Source organism: Mobula hypostoma, chromosome 20, assembly GCF_963921235.1.
Source record: "Mobula hypostoma chromosome 20, sMobHyp1.1, whole genome shotgun sequence".
NCBI classification, from domain to species: Eukaryota; Metazoa; Chordata; class Chondrichthyes; order Myliobatiformes; family Myliobatidae; genus Mobula; species Mobula hypostoma.
The window spans coordinates 49458705-49485710 of NC_086116.1; the positions used below are offsets into that span (position 1 = coordinate 49458705).

Here is a 27006-nt window from a genome sequence, read left to right on the forward strand (position 1 = left end):
ATCAAAAGCACTTATCTTCATTAGGTGTCAACACTAATTTTGTTCATTTACAGTCAATCAAAAGAAAATTGTGTATACTGGATGAATTCCTTTGTTGATAACTATTAGGAATTAGTACATAGTTTAATTGTAGTGTGGACACGTGGCCAAGAGGTTAAGGCATTGGACTAGCGACCTGAAGGTCTTGAGTTCGAGCCACAGCCGAGGAAACGTGTTGTGTCCTTGAGCAAGACACTTAATCACACATTGCTCTGCAACGACACTGGTGCCAAGCTGTATGGGTCCTAATGCCCTTCCCTTGGACAACATTGGTGTCATAGAGAGGGGAGACTTGCAGCATGGGCAACTGCTGGTCTTCCATGCAATCTTGCCCGGCCTGCGCCCTGGAGAGTGAAGACTTTCCAGGTGCAGATCCATGGTCTCGCAAGACTAACAGATATCTTGGTGTTCTAATTTGTTCTGTATTTCATTTAAATGCATAATTTGTTTCTCAGTTAAATGGCAGTTTGTCATTTTATACCTTTTAAATTATTTCCATGAAACTTCAGCTATCTGGGGCAGCCACTTAATTGGAACAAAATGTACCAGTCCAGATGTGTCCAAATTAACCAGAATTCACTGTATTCACCACCCTCCATGTGAAAAGGATGCACTTCTCAGGTCCCTTTCCTCTCTTACTCAAATCTATGTCTGCTAGTTTTAGATTCTCTTACCCTGGGAAAAGACTGTTACCATCCACCTTATCAATGCTTCACATAATTTTAAATATTGCTGCACGGTTGCCCCTCATTCACCTATATTCAAAGGAATAAAGAACCATAGAACCATAGAAACTACAGCACAGAAACAGGCATTTTGGCCCTTCTTGGTTGTGCCAAACTATTTTCTGCCTAGTCCCACTGACCTGCACACGGACCATATCCCTCCATACACCTCCCATCCATGTATCTGTCCAAATTATTCTTAAATGTTAAAAAAGAACCCACATTTACCACCTCGTCTGGCAGCTCATTCCATACTCCCACCACTCTCTGTGTGAAGAAACCCCCCCTAATGTTCCCTTTAAACTTTTCCCCCCTCACCCTTAACCCATGTCCTCTGGTTTTTTCTCTCCCCTTGCCTCAGTGAAAAAAGCCTGCTTGCATTCACTCTATCTATACCCATCATAATTTTATATACCTCCATCAAATCTCCCCTCATTCTTCTACGCTCCAGGGAATAAAGTCCTAACCTATTCAACCTTTCTCTGTAACTGAGTTTCTCAAGTCCCGGCAACATCCTTGTAAACCTTCTCTGCACTCTTTCAACCTTATTTGTATCCTTCCTGTAATTTGGTGACCAAAACTGAACACAATACTCCAGATTCGGCCTCACCAATGCCTTATATAACCTCATCATAACATTCCAGCTCTCATACTCAATACTTCGATTAATAAAGGCCAATGTACCAAAAGCTCTCTTTACAACCCTAAAGACGTAGCTTGGTCAACCTCACCCTTTAACTCAGACCCTCTAGTCTTGGCAACTTCCTTATAAATATTTTCTGCACTCTTTCCTATGACAGGATGACCTCTACACAGTACTCCAAATGCAGCCTCACCAACGACTTATACAATTGTAACATAATGCCTCAATTCCAATACTCAAAGCATTGACTGATGAAGACCAGTATGCTGAATGCTTTTGTCATCACCCTGTCTACCTGTGACACCACTTTCAACAAACTGTGTTCTTGATACTCCTGTTACATTATGCTCCCCAGTGCCCTACCATTCATTGAATAAATCCAACACTGGTTTGAATTTTCTAAAATGTATTACCTCACACTTAACTGTTTTGAAATTTGCCACTCTATGGCTCACTTCTTTAACTGATCAAGATGCCCCTGTATCCTGCAATAACTTTTTTCACTATCAATAACATTTTCTAATTTTGTGTCACCTACAAACTGATTAAGTTTTTAAATCTGCATTCAAGTTATTTATATAACAAATAGTGGCTCCCAACACTGATACCTGCAGCACACCACTTGCATTGGCCTCCATTCAAAGAAACAAATGTCAACTACCATTCTCTGCTTCCTACCCCTGAGCTAATTTGCAATCCCCCTAACTAGCTATCCCTAGATTCCAGGGGTTTTAACCTTCCACACCAACCTATCACTTGGGACGTTGCTGAAGGCCCAGCTAAAGTCAAAATAGACAACATCCATTGCCCTACCCTCATATATCTTTTGATTACTTCTTCAAACAACTCTAAAACTCTAACTCTATTAAGCATAACTTCCCACACAAAAAACCATGTTGACTCTTAGTCAGACACTGCTTATCCAAATGCTGGAGGGATGTCCCTCAGAATTCCTTCCAGTAACTTTCCCACTATTGATGTTAGACTGACTAACCTGTAGTTCCCTGACTTGTCCTTGTTATCGTTTTTAAACAATGGAACAACATTATCCATCTACCATTCTTTGAGTACTTCACCAGTGGCTAATGATGAAGCAGATATCTCCTCAACTTCCTCCTTAGCTTCTTAATGACGCACCTGATGAGGTCCCGTGGATCATCCACCTTACTCCACTGTAAGGCTGCAAATATCTCCTCCCTGGTAATTTAAATGTCCTCCCCATGCTTCCCTCATCTCTTCAGCAATAATTAGTTTCTCCCCAATAAACACCAAGGATAAATATTTGCTTAAAATCCCTCTGATGTCCTGCAGCTCTAGACATAGGCGGCCCAGCTGATCTCAAACAGGATCTATTCTTTCACTAGCCACCCTTTTACTCTTAATATATATCTGCTGTGAATTTCTGGGGATTTTCCTTAACTTTACCTGGGACATCCATCTTGTACCTGATTACCTTCTTAAGAGTATTCTTAATTTTTTATAGTCATCAAGAGATTTGCTTGATCCCAAACTTCTAAACCCAATGATGAAGCAAACATTCTTCCTTCTTTTCCTTGATTAGCACATCAATACTTCTCATCATCCAAGATTCCCTAACTTACCAGGATTACCTTTTACCCTAACAGGAATATATTGCTCCAGGACTCTTTGAAAAACACACACAGGTAGAATTTCACATTAGATGTAGTTTAACCAAGTTCTAAATTATTAAAGTACCAGAAAATGAACTCACATGGAAGATGAATTGCCGTAATATACTTTTTTAAAACAAAGAGCATGAAATAGTATCAGTCAAAATAAATGACTAAGTATCTGCACACTCTGTTAAGCGAAGCCGATTTAGTAGTGCCAACTTATAGAAATAGCAAACAACAAAATATATGTTTGAGCTTTAAAGCCTAACAAAATAGAGGAATGTAAAAAATTTATTGCACCTTGGGACAGCATTAACCAAGAAGATAAAAGTATCCATAAGTTACAGGCAGCTCACCAAATTCTAGTTTTGGAAACATATTTTGCATTAGCTGCAGTAGAATTCATTATTCATTAAGAATCTTAATTGAAGGCATTACTTCATGGCATCAGTCAACAGTTTATGAAAAAAGAACATAACCTAAATTAACTCAGTTATCCTAGTAGATGTCTTTACAGAACACCACAATTTTAAAAATTGCTATCTGGGTCGTTACTTAATAAATAGCCTACTTTATGCATGTATCTCAAAGTTAAATTGATTATTGGGAAGAAATACAGAGTGACAGATTTTTCAAAATAATCACAAAGAATTAAGACAATATAGGATAAATATACTGTATCATCATCAACCATTGCACCGTAAAGTTGTTTATTTATGCAGAGAAGGAATATAAGGAACCCAGTTTATTCCTGGAATATCACAAATGCTGCAGCATGAAAATTGGGAGGTGCTACAAAACTGGTGACTTACACCCTCACTGTACGAAATGTACTGCTGATGTTAACTATGAGATTTTTCAGATGCATTGATGACCATCCCTGTATTTTAAGCAGATTATCTACAAGATACTTTGACTTTAATATTGTAAATATCCAACAACCAACATGGTGTTAAGCATTTCTTGCCACTTCAAATACTACTGAGCCTTATCCTGATATTCTCCCTGTCCTCCAGATATACAACTTCCCAACTTAGGTTTCCAATACTGTATTAAAACAAATATTTATTTTCCAAACTTCATCACACCATGAGATTTCATGCACTTCTACTATTTTTGTACAAACTCATGACCCCTAAATTTCAGATTTTCTGCTCTAACACTCCTCCCTCTTGTTTCGTACTTCAATTTACAGCTCCTCCAGACAGATTAGCTGCCATTAACTAACCTTCCTCACACTCTCTGTTAACACCAATCTTTTCTCTTGGTCTCCACTCTATTACAACCATTCCCTTTGTTCTCTTCAAGCTAACGCTTTTTTAATTTTCTAATCTTAGCTGGTTCTGATAAAAGATCATCATGAAACATTAACCATCGACAGACGCTGTCTTACTTGCTGAGTATTATAAGTATTTTCTCCTCTATGTAACTTTTCCATCATCTATAGCTTTTGCCTTTGATTGTTCAATGAAGTGCTGGATAATGAAGCAGAACAAACTAATGTCATAAACATAGATGATGTACTGACCAATGTTACGAAAATTGTTGTTTAATGGGAGCAACAGTGCAAGACATTAAAATAACTACAAGTTGCAAAAATAAATAAATTTTGCAAAAGTTGGAAAATGAATTAAACAGCTCAAGTAACTATGTTCTTTCACATTAAAAGTACATGTGGCAAAAATATGGCAGCGTCCAAACTGAATGCAAGAAAACAGAAAACAAAGAAAATAATACTAGTGTTCAGCTAATTAAGAAAGAAAAAAAAGTTTAGCATAGTTGATTCTACTAAGAACAAAACATTGTCTGAGCTTCCTTAGACAACTGGGCAAACAAATTAGGACATGACATTTTGTTCCTTATGGGGTAAAAATGAAAGTGAGAAGAATTGAAAGAAAGATTCTCATTTCCAAGTCCATCTCCAAATCATCTACATTAAACATTTTCTAACAATATTGTGGAGGTACTGCACTACAGATTGTAACTGTTTAAAAAGACCCACCCCACCACCATGATCTTTGGGCAGTAAATAGAAGTCCTCAATGTAAAATAGATCAGCAGAAACAGAATTGAGGCAGGGATATGGTCACTGTGACAAAATGACAGAGAAACTGAGCAACATATATGCTTCTGTCTTTAAAAGAGTTGGATACAGATTTAAGACCCTCTACCCAAATGTAAATGTTGACTTGGTAATACTGATGTCTTTAACAAACATCACAAATACCATTTTCATTGAGTTTTAATGACACAGTAATTCTTGACCTTGCTCCATTACAGCTGGAATGTTTCTAAAATATCTTCTAGGGGCTTATCCTTCAGCATAGCGAGGGGAAGGGTGAACAATTTCCTTTTTTTGTAATAAGTGAATATTTTTCTTGGCCAATTAATCATTGATAAATTTGAATAAAAGACTACATGGTAACTGAAGATTTCAGCAGCAAAGAAACTAATTAGCACTGTGAATTGCTCTGCAATCTAGAAACATGAATACTAATTTGAACATTTTCTAAAATCAGATGCATAAAAATGAACATGCAAAATCATTTTGTGGAATTTATAAACTTTGTTTCAAGTTAATGGAAGTTAGATAAATCAACCTGTTGCTTATTCATAATTCAGACAGGTTAATATAGAATGTAGATTTGGAGTTTTAAGCAATATTTAATTTTGAAACCACAAATACACAATGGCAGGGTGGAGATATATCTCTACCCAAGGAGGTGCAAGGCGCTCCTTCCCTCCACGAGCCTGCATGTCATCCTTGGGCAAACTGTAGCACCTGCTTAGCCTCCTACCCCCAATCAGAGTCACATGAAGCCATGGGACCAGGTGGTGGATGGTCGTATGAGCAGCTGGTGCACATCACAAGTCCTGGCTATGCGACCACTGACTCCAGACAGACAATCTCTGAAGAGTATTGAAAATGGCTGACACCACACAACTTGTGAAGACATTGCCCAGAAGGCAGCAATGGCAAACCACCTCTATATGAAAATTTGCCAAGAACAATCATGGTCAAGACCATGATTGCCCCATCATATGACATGGTACATAATGTTAATGATGACCACAAATACATTTTTTAAAATCCATTATTAAATAAAGCAGAGATGGAGGGAATTTCTTACCTATAGGTTTGCTTGCTTTGTATTAATCATATATGTTAAAGATATACAGAAAATTAGTGAATCAAATTAGTGAATAGTTTCTGTTGCTGTGTGTTACTTAATGGTCGATATTAGACTGTCTTTCAGCAGTAAGTGTTAATGTATGTCTTGGATCAGGTTAGAGGATAGATTTGGATTGATTTCAGATTGGTAGTGTCTTGGAAATGTCCACACCAGCAAAAGAGAAGACTTTTGCTAAGGTGTATTGGCAATGCTGGGCAACATTTGAAAGTTTTCTTTTATCTTATTAGATTGAGAATATTGCAACTTAATAAAATCTGAAGCATCAGTAAAGGTATTGATATGATCTGCATGTGCTAAGAAATTAATCGACCTAAGTGTAGTTTCACTTACAATGCATAATCTCACTAAAAGAATTTTATCAAACTAATACCAATTAGGTTAGATCTTCAAACATGCTTCACCTATTCTCAAAAACAAAAATTAGCCACTTTATGTATTCTAATTACTGCCCCATACTGGCGCTCCTCCCATCCAAGTCATCTGAGTTACAGAAATTACCCTTACAAAATTCACAAAACACTACCCAAAACTTTGAGTTACAGAATGAAATCTTGTCTTAAGAAGCTGAGAGAAAAAAAAGTAAATAAATCAACACAATTTTTATACCTCCCATTTCTTAGCACATGCAGATCATATCAATACCTTTACTGATGCTTCAGATTTTATTAAGTTGCAATATTCTCAACCTATTCAGATAAAAGAAAACTTTCAAATGTTGCCCAGCATTGCCAATACACCTTACCAAAAGTCTTCTCTTTTGCTGGTGTGGACATTTCCAAGTCACTACCAATCTAAAATCAATCCAAATCTGTCCTCTAACCTGATCCAAGACATACATTAACACTTACTGCTGAAAGACAGTCTCATATCGACCATTAAGTAACACACAGCAACAGAAACTATTCTGAAGCAAAGCTGTAACAGATTAGCCTGACACTTGGATATTGGTGAACTCCACTGAGTAGGGTTATTTCAAAAGTATCTTTTTAGCTTTTGCTGATGCTATTTCAATGCTCTTTGTTTTATTGAGTTGCATTGTACTCATCATGTTCAGCTAAGAAAAACTCTGATAATAGAGCTCATCTCATTTCCCAAAACATCCTTGGGAAGATATTTGAGAAGTACTAAACCTTATAGTGCAGTGGATTGCCTGTAGCAAAAGAGTATATTCTCCCTTCAATACCAGACAGTGCTTACCAGATAATTAGAGTCTGCAAAACATTATCAGTTACTGCTATCCAAAATGGATTAATTCTACTACAGTAGATAGATCAGCTGGAGTAACTGCTTGCTCTGTCAAATTCTTTTAAAAAGTACATTTTCTGATAAAAGTACCAGCAGCACAAGTTTGGAGGTCTGATGCACCATTTGAACCTTTGCCCCAGAGAACTCTAAACAGATGGCCCGCTGTCCCACAGATCAATAGCCATGAATAAGCAATGTCTAAATCCAGTGGGATACCCAAGCAATAAGCTTAAAAGTTGATTATGTCCTCTCAGCCAAGAACTGAGAGACAAAGCATTAAAGTGATGAAAAGAAGGTTGCTGAGGAAAAAAATTACATTTATCTTCCAGATATCAGAGAAAGAACATAAAATAAGCATGTTTTCATTTGAACTGGTGACAAACTGAGGAGATTAATAAAATAAAGAGGAAAATCTTATTTTTGTGATGGAAGTTTGTGAGGCTGTGGGGTACATTGCTGGAACATGTTTAAAAGAGACCACAGCAGCTTATAAAATGGGTACACTAGTTCATTAAATAAAATAAGTTCGAAGAGCTTTTGGAACTCAATGTTGTTAAACACAATGGTTGATTCAATGCAATTAATTTTAGTTCTACAATGTCAAGTAGCTGATTGCAATTCCATTTCAAGTAAGATAAACATACATAAATTTAACAAAATTGAGATTAGTATTAGAGTTAATCATAGAGCAATACACCGTGCCCTTTGGCCCAATAAGTCCATGTCGACCATAGTGCCCATCCTGCTACTCCCTATTTTCTGCATCTGGCCAATATCTCTCTAAGCCTTGCCCTTCCGTATACCTACTCAAGTGCTTCTCAAATGATACAATTATACCTGCCTCAACCACATTCTCAGGCAACTCTGAATGGGAAGAAGTTGCCCTGCAGGTCCTTTTAAATTCTCATTCTCTCCCTCTCTCTCTAAATCTATGCCCCTTACCTTTGGACTTCCCTACACTGGTAAGAAGTGTTACCATCCACCTTATCTATGCCTCCCATCATTTTAAACGTTTCAATAAGGTCATCTTCATTCTCTTATATGCCAAGGAATAAAGACCTGGCCTGGCCAACCTCTCCTGGTAACTCATGCCCTCTTTTCTTGGCAACATCCTTGCAGATTTTTTCTGCACTATGTCCAGTTTAACTATGCCTTTCTTATAAAAGGATAACCAAACTACACTGTACTCCAAATAATGCCCCAGCAATGACTTCTACAACTGCAACATCATGTTCCAGCTACGATACTCAATACCCTGACTGATGAAATTTCAGTGTTAAGTACCCTGTACACCTGTGACAATGAATTATGCACTTGTAACAAGTCTTACACTGGTTTGACTTTCTAAAATGCATCACCTCACACTTATTTATATTAAAATCTATTTGCCCCTCCTCAGCTCACTTCCCTAACTGATCAAGATCCCCCTATCAAAGTCCAAATAGACAACATTCACAGTCCTACCCACATCTTAACTTTTTGGATACCTGTTCAAACAAATCTAAAAGGTCCATCAAACTTGACTTTCCACAATGGGAGGAGCCAAAGGAGAAATTATTAAGAGTAAGGACTAATTCCGCAAGATGGAGGAGAGCGGTGGTAGAGGGGAACTGGTTAGGTCTGGAATCCAAAAAGAAGTGGAGAGCTTTGAGACCTTCCTGGTGGGGGATGGAAGCATATAGAGACTGGACATCCATGGTGAAAATAAAGCAGTGGGGGCCAGCGAACTTAAAATCATTGAAAAAATTCAGAGCGTGAGAAGTGTCACAAACATAGGTGGGAAGGGATTGAACAAGGGGCAATAAAACAGTGTCAAGGTATACAGAAATGAGTTTGGTGGGGCAGGAGCAAGCTGAGACAATGGGTCTACCTGGACAGGCAGGTTTGTGGATCTTATGGATCTTGGGTATAGTTCCCACACCCCGCTCTTCCCGTTTCTAGAAACGGGAAGAGCGGGGTGTGGGAACTATAAGGTTGGTGCAGTGGATGGCGTCCCTGGGTGGGCTCGAACCACCAACCTTTCAGTTAACAGTGATGGATGGGGTGTCGGGGTGGATGGCGTGTCAGGGTGGATGGCGTGTCAGGGAGGAGTAGCACCTCTGGTGGGGTAACATGTCGCGTCCTTTTCAAGGTGGTTAGTCCACCTTTGGTCCCCACCTGGCACTCAGCTCTCACCTGTGGCTCCCCGTGCGACAGCAGCCACACCCCGGGCAACGGCTTCGACAAGCCGGCTAAACCAGGTGAGGGTAGCTGACGGGTCTCAAACCCTCGGTGGAATAGGGAGTTGTCTATCCCAGCATGTGAAGACAGACTCCAGCGGATTGAGCGGACGAGACCAATGGAAGGTCCAACGGTCAAGAAGGCGGTCTCTGCAAGCGTCGTGGAACGTGTAGAGCAGGACAAGACACAGAGGACGTCCTGGTCATCCACTAGGCCTAGTTCCATCTCCAGCCATCTAGACTCTGTCTTGCCACTGGATCCAGATGGGAATTGGGAAGAGAGAGTGAGGCTGACGCTGCGCAACTCTCCCTCACTTAAATCCAAGTCACGTGCTAGTCTCAACACCATCAAAAATGGTGTCGAGGTCCTCATCGACGTACGATGGACGAACAACAACAACAACAACAGCAGTGGATGGGAGATCCCCTGAGCTGATAAAGTTGGTGATGGTGTGGGAGACAATGGCCTGGTGCTCCTTAGTGGGTTCATGGTCGAGGGGTAAATAAGAGGAGATATCCGCGAGTTGTCGCTGTGCCTTGGCAAGGTAGAGGTCAGTACGCCAGATTTCAACAGCACCCCACATATCGGCGGGTTTTATATTAAGGTTAGGATTAGTGCGGAGGGAGTGGAGTGCAGAGCATTCGGATGGAGTGAGGTTGGAATGGGAATAAGGTGTGGTGAAGTCGACACGGTTGATGTGCCATCAGCGGTTAGCAATAAAGAGATCCACAGCAGGCAGAAGACCAGAGCAGGGTGTCCATGAAGAGGAGGAGGGTTGAAGAGTGGAGAAGGGGTCATCGGTTGGGGTGGGAGAGCCCTTGCCGAAGAAGTAGGCTTGAAGATGGAGCCGGTGGAAGAAAAGTTCAGCGTCATGGCGAATGCGGAACTTGCTGAGGTGTGGGCGAAGGGGGACAAAGATAAGGCTTTTACTGAGGACAGAGCGCTCTGCCTCAGAGAGTTAAAGGTCGGAGGGGATGGTAAAGACCCGGCACGGATGAGAGCTGGGATCAGAGGGGGGAGGCTGGTGGTGTCAGTGGAGAGGGGAGGGTTGGGGTGAGAGGAAGAAGGAGCCTCTGAGGGCCCAGGAGTAGGTGATGGGATGTGAGGGAGACGGGGTTGCAGAGTGATGGTGGGGGAAGGGGAGACAGGAGTCACAGTAGCAGCATGTGAAGACGCGGCCTGGAGTTCAACGCTGGAGTCTTGAGAGCTGGGAACAGAGGGGGGATGGGGAGGGAGGCTGGTGGTGTCAGTAGAAAGGGGAGGGTTGGGGTGAGAGGAAGATGGAGCTTCTGAGGGTCCAGAGCTGACGATGGGATCTGGGGGAGACAGGGTTGCAGAGTGGTGGTGGGGGAAAGGGAGATGGGAGTCACAATAGCAGCACGTGAAGACCTGGCTTGGAGTTCAAGGCTGGAGTCACAGTTGGAGGTTGTGCAATTGCTTTGAAGGTACCCATGGTCGTTGGAGCCCGCACTGATGGTGCTGGAGGCATGAACATTGACTTCTCTAACTTCCGTTAATGCCCCACCTCCACTTTGTACCCCATCCCTTACTTACCTACTTATTTTCTCTCTCCTTTTTTCTCCCTCTGTCCCTCTCACTATAACCCCTCGCCCATCCTCTGGGCTCCCCTCCCCCTTCTTTCTCCCTAGCCCTCCAGTCCCATGATCCTCTCCCTTCTTCAGCCTCATATCCCTTTAGCCAATCAACTTTCCAGCTCTTAGCTCCATCCCTCCCCCTCCTGTCTTCTCCTATCATTTTGGATCTCCCCCCGCCTCCCACTTTCAAATTTCTTACTATCTCTTCTTTCAGTTAGTCCTAACAAAGGGTCTCGGCCCGAAACGTCGACTGTACCTCTTCCGATAGATGCTGCCTGGCCTGCTGCGTTCACCAGCACTTTTTATGTGTGTTTCCACGCACTAAGCCAAGCTGTCTCCTCTTAATCAGACTATGTCTATCCAAATGCTGGTAGATCCTGTTCCTTAGAATTCCTCTAGTAACTTCCCCACCATTGCTGTCAGACTGACTGGACCTTTGCTCCTTGTCTGTCCTGCAAATAAAAGTAAATCTGTGAACTTGCACCAAATCTACATATTTATACACAAGGAAATATTTTGAATAATAATACTTTGCTCAGCTAAGAAAGTCTATCTATGTTAACCGGTCAGTTTAGAGAAATACAAAGCAATAGTCAAGACAGTTTTCTTAAACCAGTCAATAATTCTGTATGGAAATACACCAGTGGCTCTAATGATCTTGGACACAAAGCTTTGTTCATGTTTCATACAAAAGGCAACAAATATATTTGCAAGATAACGCCTTGGTCAGAGTCAACTTCCCATGACTGATTTATATTCAAATCTGAGAGATTGTAGATGTTGGAATCTGGAGCAATGCATAAGATGCTGAGCAACTCAATGGGCCAGGCAGCATCTGTGAAGGAAAGGGGTTGGGCAATACTAAGGATTGAAACCCTTCATCCAGTTTAAAAGACAAGAGGGGAGATGACCAAATTACCAGATTTGAAGAATTCAATGTTCATGTTGTAAGGTTGTAAACTGCTGAGGCATAATATAAAATGTTGTTCCTCGAGTTTATGTTTAGCCTGAACCTGCAATATTGGCGACTAAGGACAGACACATTGGTGTGGGAACAGGAGAATCAAAATGGCTAGCAACTGGCAAATCTCAACAACCACAGCAGACAGAGCAAAGGTGCTCGGCAAAGCAGTCATTCAGTCTGCACCCAGTCTCACTGGTGTAAAGGAGGCGACCACGGCAACACTGTGTGCAATAGATAATGACAGAGGAAATGCATGTGATATTCATATCTGCCCCTTAAGGCATACTCTGTAGTTAAAGTACCTGCAATATACTAGCACAAGCCAAACAGAAAGAAAATTATGTCTATCATTATTTTAGAAGGCATATTACAATGAAATCCTTGATTTTGGATTGCATTGTGCCCACAGATGACTGAAATGGAGGAAAAGCAGAAGAAATAATTTTTTTTTTTACAGCTGGAGTTTTAGTCTTAATTAATTTGAAAATAATGTGCAGCTTCCATTCTAGTCAACTCATCTATAATTGCGACTTCTTAGCAATAATAATTGCAACTTTAAAAAATAAGAAACTGATATTTTTTCAACTCGAGGTAGCAAGATTGATTTTGAAAATAAAAATGTGCATGATAAAAAGTAGTTCTTAAAAAGCTGAGAGACAAATTTTTCTTCAGACCTATAATAGTGATGAATCTGAAATAATTCTTAGTAACATTCAAGAATGTAAGGGAAAAACATTACTGCTTCATGCACGAGGTCCATCACTAAACTCTTGATGACCATTTGAAGCAGATTTGCAGGGCTATAAGGGAAAGGGTGAAAGGGAATTAGAACTGATGGGAATGCTCTGCTGGGAACTGGCAAGACCCAATAGGCTGCACAATCTTCTTCAGTGCTGTAAAAAGATTCATGTACAGTATCTGAAAATTCACACTGATAATTAGCATCTCAAACTGAAAACTGCAGCCCGAACTACAATAACAATGCAAACTATAGCATCATGGCACTAGAGATGGCAGAATTGGAGAAGTAGTGAGCAATGAAGCTGGCATTTTAAAATATTATACACAAATCTACAGTCCTTAATTTACAAAAAAACAATTTATTGTTATATTGTGTTCCATAAGAAAATGTGATGGACTGTGACACCTAGTGGAATGATTTTCAAATAGAAAAGATGAAGACTGAAACCAAACCTGCATTGGGTGATTGTTTATTCATTGCACACAAAGGAGATGATCTTCGGTATAATTTTATGAACAATGAAACAATAAGTTGTAAATCTAGTCGACATTCACATCTCTTTATATCTTGTAAAGCCCAGCAACGTTCAACAAAGAACATATTTCAATTCAGGTAGCACAGCATCTATCACAATGCACATACAACAGCCACGAACATGCCTTAAAGCTGATAGTCTGAGAAGAAGCTACGAAATTTCAACTCAGATGCTCCTTCTTCCCAATATTACACTGCACAAACAGCATGCAGAAGAATTGTCAACCAACCCTAATTCATCCTAGACCCATGAATTTTCAGTACTTGCCTGATCCAATTCTGTTTTCCACATGTACTTCCCTACAACTCTCACCATATATCCGATCCAATCCGTATCAATACTGGTGCTATTCTAACACTGGATAACAGCACCCCACCCTGGTGGTGGGCTTGCCCAAGATTCCAGTTTGCTTTACTTCTAAAATGCAGAAAAAACACGCTGTTCAGCAATAATTACAATGATGGTTCTGAAATGCATGGTTTAAAATACTCTGATTGACAAGCGCATGACTAATCAAAGTTTTACACAACAACACACACAAAATGCTGGAGGAACTCAGCAGACCAGGCAGCATCTATGGAGAAGAGTACAGGCGGCATTTTGGCCGAGCCCCTTCATCAAGACTGGAGAGAAACAGATATGGAGTCAGAGTAAGAAGGTGAAAGGGAGAGAAGGGAGAAACACAAGGTGAAGCAAGGAGCTAAGATGTTGATTAGTGAAAGAGATACAGGACTGGAGAAGGAGAAATCTGATGGGAGAGGACAGAAGGCCACAGAAGAAAGAAAAGGGGAGAAGCACCAGAGGGAGGTGTTGGACAAGAAAGGAGATGAGGTGAGAGAGGGAGAAAGAAATGGGGAATGGTGAAGAGGTGAGTGGTCCTTCCAAGTAAGGCGACACTTCACCTGTGAGTCTGTTGGGGTCATCTACTATATCCAGTGCTCCCTGTGGGGCCTCCTATATATTCGTGAGACTCGATGTAGATTGGGAGACCGCTTCACCGAAAACCTACGCTCTGTCCACCAGAAAAAGCAGGATCTCCCAGTGGTCACCCATTTTAATTCCACTTCCCATTCCAATATGTCAATCCATGGCCTCCCTCTTCTGTCCTGATGAGGTCACACTCAGGTTGGAGGAGCAACACCTTATATTCCCTCTCGGTGGTCTCCAACCTGATTTCTCAAGTTTCCTGTAATGCCCCCCCCCCCCTTCACCATTCCCCAGTCCCATTTCTCTCTCTCACCTTATCTCCTTACCTGCCCATCACCTCCCTCTGGTGCTCCTCTCCCTTTTCTTTCTTCCATGGCCTCTATCCTCTCCTATCAGACTCCCCCTTCTCCAGCCTTGTATCCCTTTCACCAACTTCCTAGCTCATTACTTCACCCTCCCCCTCCCCTCCTCCCAGTTTTACCTATCACCTTGAGTTTTTTCTTCCCCTCCCCTACCATCTTACTCTGACTCCTCATCTTTTGTCCTGATGAAGGGGCTCAGCCAAAAACGTCGACTGTACTCTTCTCCATAGATGCTGCATGGCCTGCTGAGTTCTTCCAGCATTTTGTCTGTGTTGCTTGGATTTCCAGCGTCTGCAGATTTTCTCTTGTTTATGATTTTACAAAATGACTACACTTTAAAGCAACTGGAGCAATCGGGAACTGCATTAAATATAAAAGTCACTGCAGGTGCATGTCTATTTCCAAGAATAATATACTTCAGATAAGTTCTCCATGTTATTGGGATTTATAAAGATTAATCATACCTTCAAAATATTACAAATTTTAAAAAAATTATTTTAAGCGGACCAGATTTATAGTCAGCAGAGTTGCACGTAATAGTATCTAGATGGAAATTGTAACCTGTCTCTAAAAATAATTTTTTAAATGCCCAAACAGGTTAGTGAGCATCTTTCACAAGGAGTTTTTGGATAGAAGGTGTGCACACAGAGGTGAAGATAATGGAAGAGAGTCAATGGCAGCATTAACCTGGACAACTCAGCTAGCCGGCAGACATTTACATGTCAGGTGCCCTCAAAGGCAAACTGCTGTCAATTATTTTGGAAAATTTACTGGGGTCAGTGCACAGTGTTGCAGTAAATGTGTTCCCAAAGTAATTGTCTGGATTGCTACAAAATTCCTTTCTAATTCTTGACTGTATTTAAGTGCACAACTCTTAGCACAATGCTGCCACCAAGTGTCCAAATATAATGATAAAGCAATTCTAACATTTACAACAGCATATTCAGTTCAAAGTAAATATATTATCAAGGTATGTATGTGTTACTATATACTACCTTGAGATTTAGTTTCTTGCAGAAGTTTTTGGGAGGAAAATACAATAAAAGTTTACAAAAAATCCGTCTATTCAAAGGCTGACACACACCAATCTGCAAAAGTCAACAAACTATGCCAATAAAAATAACACTGAGAACATGAGTTCTGAAGAGTCCTTGAAAGTGAGTCTGTAGATTATAGAATCCGTTCAGAGTAGTCGTGAATTAACTTATCCACACTGATTCAGGAGCTTGATGGTAGCAGCGTAATAGCTATTCATGAAACTGGTGGTATGGGACCTAAGGCTTAGGGACCTCCAATCTCACAGAGTTATCACTTTTATGACATGCTACCCTTGCTGAAAAATTTAAAACAACCATTTGGCATTGATGGCAGATAAAGGTTATTGTAGTACAATTGCAAGTTAGTGTCAGTTACAGTAATCACACCAGCCCACTATAAAGTATAAAAGTTTATCTTTACATAGTTTTGGGGGAAAACACTTATTTTTATCATCTACATATATTTCCAAATAGCCTTAATAAAACTATTAATCAAGCTCTGCACATTCAATGTCATCAGTTGATAAAGTGGACAAATCAATTTATTTCTAAAGTAAAATTTATTTTGGCTGAATAGCTAGTTAGGAATTTGGAAGAAATTGAATGAACAGCTGTTTTTACATGTCAGATTTCATCCGAAATGCACAAATAAGGACTGTGTGAAATTTGGGTTAATGGAGAAAAGATTGGCATATTCCAAACTCACCTGAGAAAAGATGTTTGCACTGGGAGTTACTCTGCTGTCAACAATGCTGTAGAAAATTGCCAACAATCTATCCAGTGGGAATGGTTTAGGGCCAAGGAGGTGATTGCTGGTCTGCAAGAGACAAGATTAATTTAAGTGTTTAGTAATGGTACATATAGGGACATCATATGCCTTTAATTTAGTAAACAGCTCCCTGTTAATGTAATTCATCTTAAGCTGTTCTGCGACATGCTTTCAAAAGATAAGTTGAATCATGACCTGAACAGTGACCTAAACTTGCATTTAGTGCATTGTAGACTGGTGTGACTTTTACTAACAAATTAAAAATGATTGCACTTGCAAGACAGTAAAATAATAGTTGTTTTGCTACATACTTTGGCTTTATGAAGCATCTAAAACAGTTTAATAAAAACCCGAGCCTAAAGTTGATAAAAAAAATTTCTGAATTCCACAGACTGCATATATCTTCTCAATTTTAAAATGCTAAGAATTTGTACTCTAAATCTCTCTCCAATTTCTCAGTCTATGCATGTACCTGTATCTGAACATCAATGAGATAGAAAGTTGTAACTGAAATACACAAATAAGCAAGAAGCCCAGAAACTCCGGCATGCAAAGACATTACCAAATGGAAAGAGAAAAATATTCAAGACTGTGCTCAAAACCTTCTTGAAAGTGCACAACTCCAACAACTCCTGGCAAACCCTCACCCATCCTGCTTGGAAGGAAAAGGAGCACTTGGGATGACATTGAAAATCTTAAGTCCAAACTTTAGCACACAAAAGCCCAACACAAATGGTAGAAAGACTGCACCATCTCACATATTATTCACCTACACATCATGGGTCAGCACGGTAACATAGCGTTTAGTAGATACTATTAGAGGTCAGAGCTCCTTGTGCTCTGGTTTCCTCCCACAGTCCAAAGATGTACCAGTTAGTAGGTTGATTGGTCATTGTAAATTGTCCTGTGATTAGGCTAGGGTTAAATTGGGGGTTGCTGGGCAGCACAGCTATTCTGCGCTGAATCTCAATAAATAAATAAGTCGTGTCAAGTACTCCCTGTGTCATACATAACAAAATCTGTGGGTTCACACCATCAGGTTGGAGACTACTTAGACAGAATACGAGGTGTTGCTCCTCCAACCTGACAATATATTCATCATGGCAGGAGGCCATGGACTGACATCTTGGAATGGGAACAGGGAAAGGAAGTTGGTCACCGGGAAATCCCGCTTTTTGCGGATGGAGAGAAGGTCCTCAATAAAACGGTCCCCCAATCTGTATCAGGTCTCACCAATTTCTTTATTTTTATGGGCTAGAGTTCCTCCCCACATTTCCTTTGGAGTTATCAAGTGTTGAAGATCATGTCCACTGTGTCTTCATATAAACGGATTCCACCCGGTGGTTTAGGGAGCAGCTCTTTAACCACTGGATGGAGTCAGAAGCAAAACATCACCAACGTCCTCTCTAACTTACACACCACCCTTAAATGGAGACATAGCTCTTGTTTCTTCATTAAGGTTGTGTTAAGATCCTTACCTACCTATCTACCTAACTTTACCTGCACCATCACAGGACTGAAGCATCAGTACTCAAACAGGAGTACTTATTGTTAAGGGGGACAGCCACTAGGGTACTCTCTAGCATCTGCTTCTTTCCCTTCCCTCTCCTGACTGTTACCCACTTATCTGTCTCCCGAAGCCCTGGAGTGACTACCTGCCTATAGCTCCTCCCTATCTTTTATGGTACTGTAGTAGTTTTTAGTAGTGTTTTTATTTGTTTTGTATTTTATTTAAATACATTTGTTACTCAGTTAAACTGTGCTGTGTTTTTTTATGTACTTTCTTAACTATTTCCATGAAACTTTGGCTAATTGGAGCAGTTGCTTAATTGGGCCAAAATGTACTGGTCCCGATGTGTCCCAATTAACCAGAATTCACTGTATTTTCTTTTGGTTGCATGTCCCAATGCACCTCTTCAAGTGAACTAGATAATACCTTTTGCCAGTTTTGATCCTATTTGATCATTTGTTTTATCAGTGGGAGACAAAACCTAATTCATCATTCTACTCTCATCATCCTGCTTCAAAGTTTTCATTAATTCTGAATTGATGAACTGCACCAGTGAGTCACTGGTGGCAGAAAAATTGCTTTGACATTTGTCACAGTAAACCTGGCTATTCTGAGCAATTGCCCTTAATAACATCTTCTATCGCCAGCAGACACAGTGATATAAAGCTGCTATAAAATATTCCGTTCAAGACACAGACTCTATTTAAATTTGGTCATGGCAAGCTCAACATGAAATAAATGCAGCTTCTTGGGCCTTGGTTCTTGACTGCAACTGTTTTGATGAGACCAAGCATGTAGGAAGAGCGACTCATCTTTTATTTTTAATAGGCACACTTTTTTTGAAAGAAATGTATTAGGCAATTTACTTTTATTCTCAGAATGTTGGACAATATCTAGTAACATGAAGAAACAAATTGAAGCAACAGAGATGTCGTTTTTGAGGAGGATGCAAAAAATATCATGGACGAAATGAATATCTAACGAGGATGTCATGAACAGAGCAAGCACAAAAAGAGAAATAATGTATGAGATCATGAAACGGCAATGTAACTTCATTGGACATGTGATTAGGAAAGAGGAGTTAAAATGCACGGTAATTATGGGAAAGATTGAAGGGAAGAAAGCAAAAGGAAGGCAAAAACAAATGATGATGGAGACAGCAGACAGAGAACTGGAAATGAATACCAATGAATTGAACCACTTGACCTGAAACAGGAATCTGTGGGCCATGGCAGTCAAAGCTCAAAATGGGCGTGGCACCTGATGATGATGATGACTTTTATTCTTGAAGAGATTGTAAATGGTATCATTATAGCTGTAACTGACTGTGGGTGGAAATCCCTCAAAAGAGCTTTCAGATCTCATTTGGTCAAGTAACTATAACATTCAATATCAACTTACCTTCTCATGCTTTTTCAAAAAGGAAGTTTTCTTAATTTTCCCATGATGCTGGAAAAAATAAGAGGGATAAAAGTTTAAGCATTTCATTGATCTGCAAAATGCTGAATGTGATTGAATAGCTATAATAAAAAGCAAAAACTGGATTTTCACCCTTCTTTTCAAATTCTGATTCTAATTTATGCTCAATTAAAATGGTGATCACAGCAGCTTTGGAGTAATTCTAAAACAATTCTTAATTCAAAGTTCAAAGTATATTTATTATCAAAGTACATACAATACTGTGCAAATGTCTTAGGCATCCTAGATTTTTTATATAAATACTGTTTTAGATATTTATTCTTTGTCTTCTGCTTTGGTGTATCAGTAGAAAAGAGCAAGTTGTAGGTATCCAAATATTCATTTTCCAAAGAAACTTAAATGTTACAGAGATGTTTTAGTATTTTGTTAAAGAAAATAACATATTGAGTAACAGACTACTTCAAATAAAAACTTGATTACTTTGTAATGATCAATGACATAATGAGTTGAATTAACTCAACTGATTAACTGAAACAAAAACAGGTTTAGAAGGAGTCAAACTGGGTGATGGAGAACCAAACTAAAAGGTAAGGGTGTGGCTGATGTGATAGTTGAACCATCAAATCACCAATACTTACACCATGGCAAGAGTGAGCATTGCAACAAGACACGAGGTAATCATCCTTCATCAGCTAAGCAGAAATTTCATTGTAGACAGGAGTTTCAAGATGTGCTGTCCAAGATCTTCTGAAGAAGCACAAAGAAACAGGCATGGCTGAGGACCAGAAACGCAGTGGTTGACCATGGAAATTGAGTGCAGCAGATAAGAGATATGTCAAATTGGCGTCCCTTCTAAACTTGAAGTAGTCCAGGACCGTTGTCAGCTCTGAATTCACAGAAACAACTGGAACCCAAGTGAACCCCTCTACAGTCCAGAAGTAGTCTTCATGGAGGAGTTACTGCCAAAAGGCCATCCATTCCTTCGAAGTGGAAACAAAGCCAAGAGACCCACCTATGCAAAAACCTACAAAGACTGGAGTGCTGAACAATGGCAGCAAGTACTCTGGACTGATGAGTCAAAATTTGAAATTTTTAGCTTAAACAGGAGGCAGTTTGTCCGTAGAAGAGCTGGAGAGCACTACATGGATGAGAGTCTGCAGCCAACCGTGAAGCACTGTGAAGTTTCCCTGCAAGTTTGAGGCTGCATTTCTGCAAATCAAGTTGGTGATCTGGTCAGAGTTAATGGAATCCTCAATGTTAAGAAGTACAAGCAGGTTCTCATCCATCACACAATACCATCAAGGAGGAGTCTGATCAGTCCCAACTTCAATCTGTAACAGGAAAATGACCCCAAACACACAGCCAAGGTCATAAATAATTATCTTCAGCAAAAAGCAGAACAAGGAGTTCTGCCACAAATGGTATGGAAAAAGTATCTCGTGCTTTCCCAGCATATATGACGAATAAACTCTTTTCGGGCTTTCAGCTGGGTACAGGTATCAATGATAACCAACGTTTCAATGACAAACTCTGCCATCCTCTTCATCATCCCTGAAGAAGGTGGCAGAGTTTGTCATCGAAATATCAGTTATAATTGATACCTGTACCCGGCTGGAAGCCCAAAATGGTATGGACTTCACGGAGCCCTGATCTCAATATTGTTGAGGCTATCCGGGATTACCTGGAGAGACAGAAGCAAGCAAGACAGCCTCTCCAAGATGCTTGGAACAACCTATCAGCCGATTTTCTTATAAAACTACTCCAGAGTATACCTAAGAGAATTGGTACAGTTATAAAGACGAAGAGTGGTCACACCAAATATTGATATTAGTTTTTACTGTTTACTGCTCTTTATAGTAAATTGTTTGATATTTAAAATCTTTACATTTCGTTATTTGTGAAAACAGCTTCGCTTCACAGATTTTTTTTACATGTGCCTAAGACTTTTGCATAATACTGTATATGTCAACCTTGAGAATCATCTTCTTGCGGGTATACTGTACACAGTAATTCCAAGAAACACAATACAATTGATGAAAGACCACACCAAACAGGATGAGCAAACAACCAATGTGCAAAAAAACAAACTGCAAATACAAAAGAGAAAAATATAATATATAATAGGCGATACCTATCGAGAACAAGTCCTTGACATAGGTTGTGGGAACAGTTCAATGATGGGGCGAGTTCTCTCTGGTTCAAATGCCTGATGGCTGAGTGGTAATAACTGTTCCAAAATATGGTGCTGTGGGTCCTGAGGCTCCTGTACCTTCCTCCTGATGGCAGCAGTGAGAAGAAAGCATAGTCTGGGTGGTGGTGTCCCTAATGACGGATGCTGTTTTCCTGCAACAGGGCTCCAAGTAGATGTGCTCAATGGTCGGGAGGGCTTACAGTTCAAGGGCATCTGTGTTTGCATACCAGACCGTGATGCAACCAGTGAATATACTCTCCACCGCACATCTGTAGAATTCTGTCAAAGTTTGAAATGTCATGCCGAATCTTCACAAACTCAAAAGGAAGTAAAGGTGCTGTCATGCTTTCTTCATAATTGCACTTATGTACTGGGCCCAGGTCAGTTCCTCTGAAATGTAACACTGAGGAATTTTAAGTTGCTGACCTTCTCCACCTCTGATTCTCTGATGAGGACTGGCTCATGAAGATCTGGTTTCTTCCTCCTGAAGTCAATAATCAGCTTCTTGGCCTTGCTGACATTGAGTGAAAGGTTATTGTTGTGGCACCACTCAGCCAGATTTTCAATCTCCCTGCTTTCTGCTGATTCATCACTACCTTTGATTTGGTCAATGACAGTAGTGGCATCAGCAAACTTAAATATACTTTATACTTACTTTATATGGCATTGGAGCTGTGATTAGCCACACAGTCATAAGTATAAAGCGAGTAACACAGGGGGTCTAAGCACACAGCCTTGTGGTGTACCTCTGCTGATGGAGATTGTGGAGGAGTTGTCAATCCAAACTGACTGAGGTCTGCAAGTGAAGAAATCAAGAATCCAAATGCACAAGGATGCATTGAGGACAAGATCTTGAAGTTTATTTATTAGTTTTGAGGGGATGATAGCATTGAGTGCCAAATTATAGTCGATAAAGAGCATCCCGATGTACACACCTTTGCTGTCCAGATGTCCCAGGGTTAAGTGAAGAACCAATAAAATAGCATTTGCTGTGGACCTGTTGTGCCAGTAGGCAAATTGGAGTGGATCCAATTTGCTTTTCAGCCAGGAATTGATATTTTCATCACCAACCTCTCAAAGCACTCCAACAAAATGGATGTTAATGCTTTGGACAATGGTCGTTGAGGCAGGTTACCACATCCTTCTTGGGTATAATTGAAGCCTGCTTGAAGCAGCTGGGTACCTCAGACTATCAAAGTGAGAAGTTAAAGATATCGGTAAACACCCCAGCCACTTGATCAGCACACATCCTTAATACTTGGCCAGGTACCCCATCTGGACAGGTTGCTTTCCATGGGTTTATCCTCCTGAAGGATGATTTCTCGTCGGCTTCAGAGACTGAAATCACAGGGTCACTTGGATAGGTGGGAGATCATGAAGAGTCCTCCATGTTTTGACGGTCAAAGCAAACATAGAAGGCACTGACCTCATCTGGGAGTGAAGCCTTGTTTTCACCTACGTTGCTTGGTTCCTTTGTCTACTTGAAAGCTGGATATGATTTAAGAAAGATAGGGAACTTCACTTCCATAAATTATACTGTAACTAGCCACCAATAAAATGTTGTCTAATAAGTAAAACGACCTTAGCATGCTCCTGTGTTTGCTCAAAATGCAAGTGTCCCAGCTTATTTCTTCAGTTACAAAACAATATTCCCACATCTGAACTTTCCTATTTTATGAATAGGTTTGCACTCTCCCATGTCATTCTGAAGACATGGGAGAGTGCAGACGCTGGAGTTTGAAGCTCAGATTGATCTGCAGGTGGAACTCAGCAGGTCAAACATATCTGTGGAGGAAAAGGAATTACCAATGTTTTCAGTCAATACCTTCCCCTGCCTCTACATAAGGATGCTGCTCAAGGTGCTAAGTTCTAGTAATATTTAACTACATTCTAATTTAGAAAATTAAACTTTTTTACAAACTTGCATCATCATAAAAGCACAATAATCCAGACAAGCTACTGATAATAGATGTATTTTCTATAACATATGAACAGAATTATAATTCTCTATGATGTAAGCAGCTCTGTATTCACTAGATGGAACACAAATTGCACACTTTGACAAAGGTCTCAGCATAAAGATCAAATTCTAGTCTCTTTCAGCCAGGAATGGCTCAATCCAACTAAATGAGTATTAGCCATTTAATAATCCCTCATATTCTTTTCAATTCTTGAAGCAGGTGAGTACTACACACTGCTGCAGCAACAGGCTGAAGATCTACGTGAAAACACCAACCAATTGGTCGGCACAGGTCTTCACTACTTGGCCAGACTGGATGCTTTCCTTGGATTCCCTCTCTTGAAGGCAGCCCGCACGTCATCTTCAGATACTGAGACCAAAGAGTCATCAAGAGACATGGGGGTACGCAATGGCTTCTATTATTTAGTAATAACTCAAATTTACAAGTTAGTAATTGATATAGTTAAAATTTAATAATATTGGGTAATAGAGCAACATTCCTAAAGCAATGAAATTTGGCACATGATTAGTCATGGTCATACTTTATTGATCCCGAGGGAAATTGGTTTTCATTACAGTTGCACCATAAATAATTAAATAGTAATACGTAAATTATGCCAGGAAATAAGTCCAGGACCAGCCTATTGGCTCAGGGTGTCTGACCCTCCAAAGGAGGAGTTGTAAAGTTTGATGGCCACAGGCAAGAATGACTTCCTATGACGCTCAGTGTTGCATCTCGGTGGAATGAGTCTCTGGCTGAATGTACTCCTGTGCCCAACCAGTCCATTATGTAGTGGATGGGAGACATTGTCCAAGATGGCATGCCTTGGACAGCATCTTCTTTTCAGACACCACCGTCAGAGAGTACAGTTCCATCCTCGCAACATCACTAGCCTTACAAATGAGTTTGTTGATTCTGTTGGTGTCTGCTACCCTTATTCCACTTATTATTCCACTATGATTCCACTTATTTTGGATTTCACAAACAATACAATTTGGTGAAATAGTAAATTTATGTGTACATAACATGTCACAAAGATTAATAAATGGCACATTAAATTCATTCATTTAATACATACAGAGTATTTTCAACTATGTAAAAAAAATCTGCAAACCAACTGAGAGAAAATAGTGATGGAAGATATATATGCCCTGAAATGATTTCCTTTCAAAGTTCACATTGATTTTGTCAGCTTCATGAGAGAGATTTATGCTTGCTTTCAATGGATAAGAAATTTTTCTATCAAATTTTAAAAATGAATAACTTGCAAATTTGTCCACATTTCTTAAAGCACTATCATTAATGATTAATAAGAACATAAGAATTCAGCTCCTTGTGCCTGATTCACAATTCAGTAAGATCATGATTGACCATCTATCTCAGTGCCATGTTACTGCACTAACCCTCAATTCCATTAATAACAAAAAAATCTTTCCAAGATAATTCAATCATCATCTTTCCACCTTACACCATGAAAGCCTGTATATTTTATTATCCACAGAATTAAGTTTTGTTTTTCTACTCCACAAGGTTTAATTATAATTAAGTATCAATTTTTTTTAAAACAAATTACCTTCATGAAAAATCTCTTGTCTGTTCTAGCAGGATTGTAGGAGGAAAGGTAGGCAGCAATCAATAGGAACTTAGAGTAATATGGAAGCTCAACATGACCATATGCAGAAAGCCCTAAGCAGGAAAAGAAAAAAAAGACACGAAATTCCACAGTTCTTGAAGCAGAAATAAAATGTATAAGACAAATAAACTACTAAATTACAATAAATAGGCATTTCCACAAAACATTAAAAATGAATATTATTTGCAATTTTGAAAAAAATTATGCTCCATTTTGAATACTCTTGTTGCAGATAGTATTCCTCATCATTTGAAAAGGCTTTTGAAGGTAGAAACATTTTCTGGATTTTTTTTTTACTGCCAGGAAATGATTTCCTGTTCATTTCGATTCTGGGTTGCTTTTCTGGTGCAACGAGAAATTGGAAAAATAATAGCTGCTGGAAACAAATTCAAGGATGTAGGAACAAGGAATGAATGACCTATTACATGATTTTATAGCATATGTTTGGAAAGCCACTCACCAATCTGGTGTTGCTGTTAAATTCTATAACTAGTATGAAGATCAAGCAGGCAAATCACCACAATATTGTAGTGAAAAAATATTCAAACCACAGATGACGGAAGTAACCATAATGGAAGAAAGTAGACAAGGCCAAGCCATATATAAAGATGTGGAATGGACCTTAAAACAGAACTATGGAGATAAGGATCAGGAATTGGATATTTGACCACTTGTGCTGACTCCAACAATGAAAAAAAATCCAGGATTATCATTTCACTGTACAATTTTTTACTGGAACGACTTAGGAATTGGATGTGGAATGTCAGCAAGTTTTATCACTAACAAAAGGCTAAGCTGTACAACAGTAGACTAAAATCTACTCTGTGATCCAAAATGAGACAGGCTTAATATTTATGATTTTCAAATTAGACTTTCTTCGCAATTCATACAATACTTTGCACAAGACATTGGCGAGGCCACATTTGGAATCTTATCAACACACATAAAAGTTGCTGGTGAACGCAGCAGGCCAGGCAGCCTCTCTAGGAAGAGGCTGCCTGGCCTGCTGCGTTCACCAGCAACTTTTATGTGTGTTGCTTGAATTTCCAGCATGGGCAGAATTCCTGTTGTTTGGAATCTTATGTTCAGTTTTGGTCACCCTGCTATAGGAACAATGCCATTAAATTAGAATGAGTGAAGAGATTTACGAGGATTTCGCTGGGACTCAGATTAAGTTATAGAGAGAGGTTGAGCAAATTGGGATTTGATTCGTTGGAATATACAAGGTTGAAGAAGATGGCACCAGTGAACAACATGACCAATGGCAACACCCTTCAGACAGTTCACAAAACTACTACTTTTACTTCTCATTTTTAAAATCTTCTTTATTATTATTAAAGATCAACAAAAAAATATATTAAGGTAATCAAATCAATGTCAATATGTACAATGAAGAATTAAATTAGCAAACAACTGATTAACAAAGCTATGCAATATATCAATAATTAAGAAGAAAATATAAAGTGTTAAGAATTTTTCTTTGAAAAAGAAAAAAAAGAACCCCTACTAAGAGGAAAAAAAACCTACTAACTAAAAAATAAACCAAAAAAAACCCCCATTGGGAGTACAACTCCGGAGCTATACGTCGTACAAGCTTCCATAAAAGAAAAATATCAATCCGCCAACTCAAATCCATTTAAACAAAAATCGGAAGGAAGCTA

At 39.6% G+C, this 27006-nt stretch overlaps 1 protein-coding gene across 2 annotated transcripts in view; it reads right to left on the bottom strand.

Annotated features, from left to right (window-relative positions):
- The window catches only part of orc5 (origin recognition complex, subunit 5), an 89672-nt gene that overhangs the window by 24762 nt on the left and 37904 nt on the right, over positions 1-27006 (bottom strand). For both annotated transcript variants that reach the window (XM_063072856.1, XM_063072854.1), the window contains exons 11-13: positions 25286-25398; positions 19543-19590; positions 16569-16679 (exon numbers count right to left, since the gene is read on the bottom strand). In XM_063072856.1, the coding sequence (XP_062928926.1) occupies positions 16569-16679; positions 19543-19590; positions 25286-25398 (272 nt within the window). The remainder of the gene's footprint in view (positions 1-16568; positions 16680-19542; positions 19591-25285; positions 25399-27006) is intronic.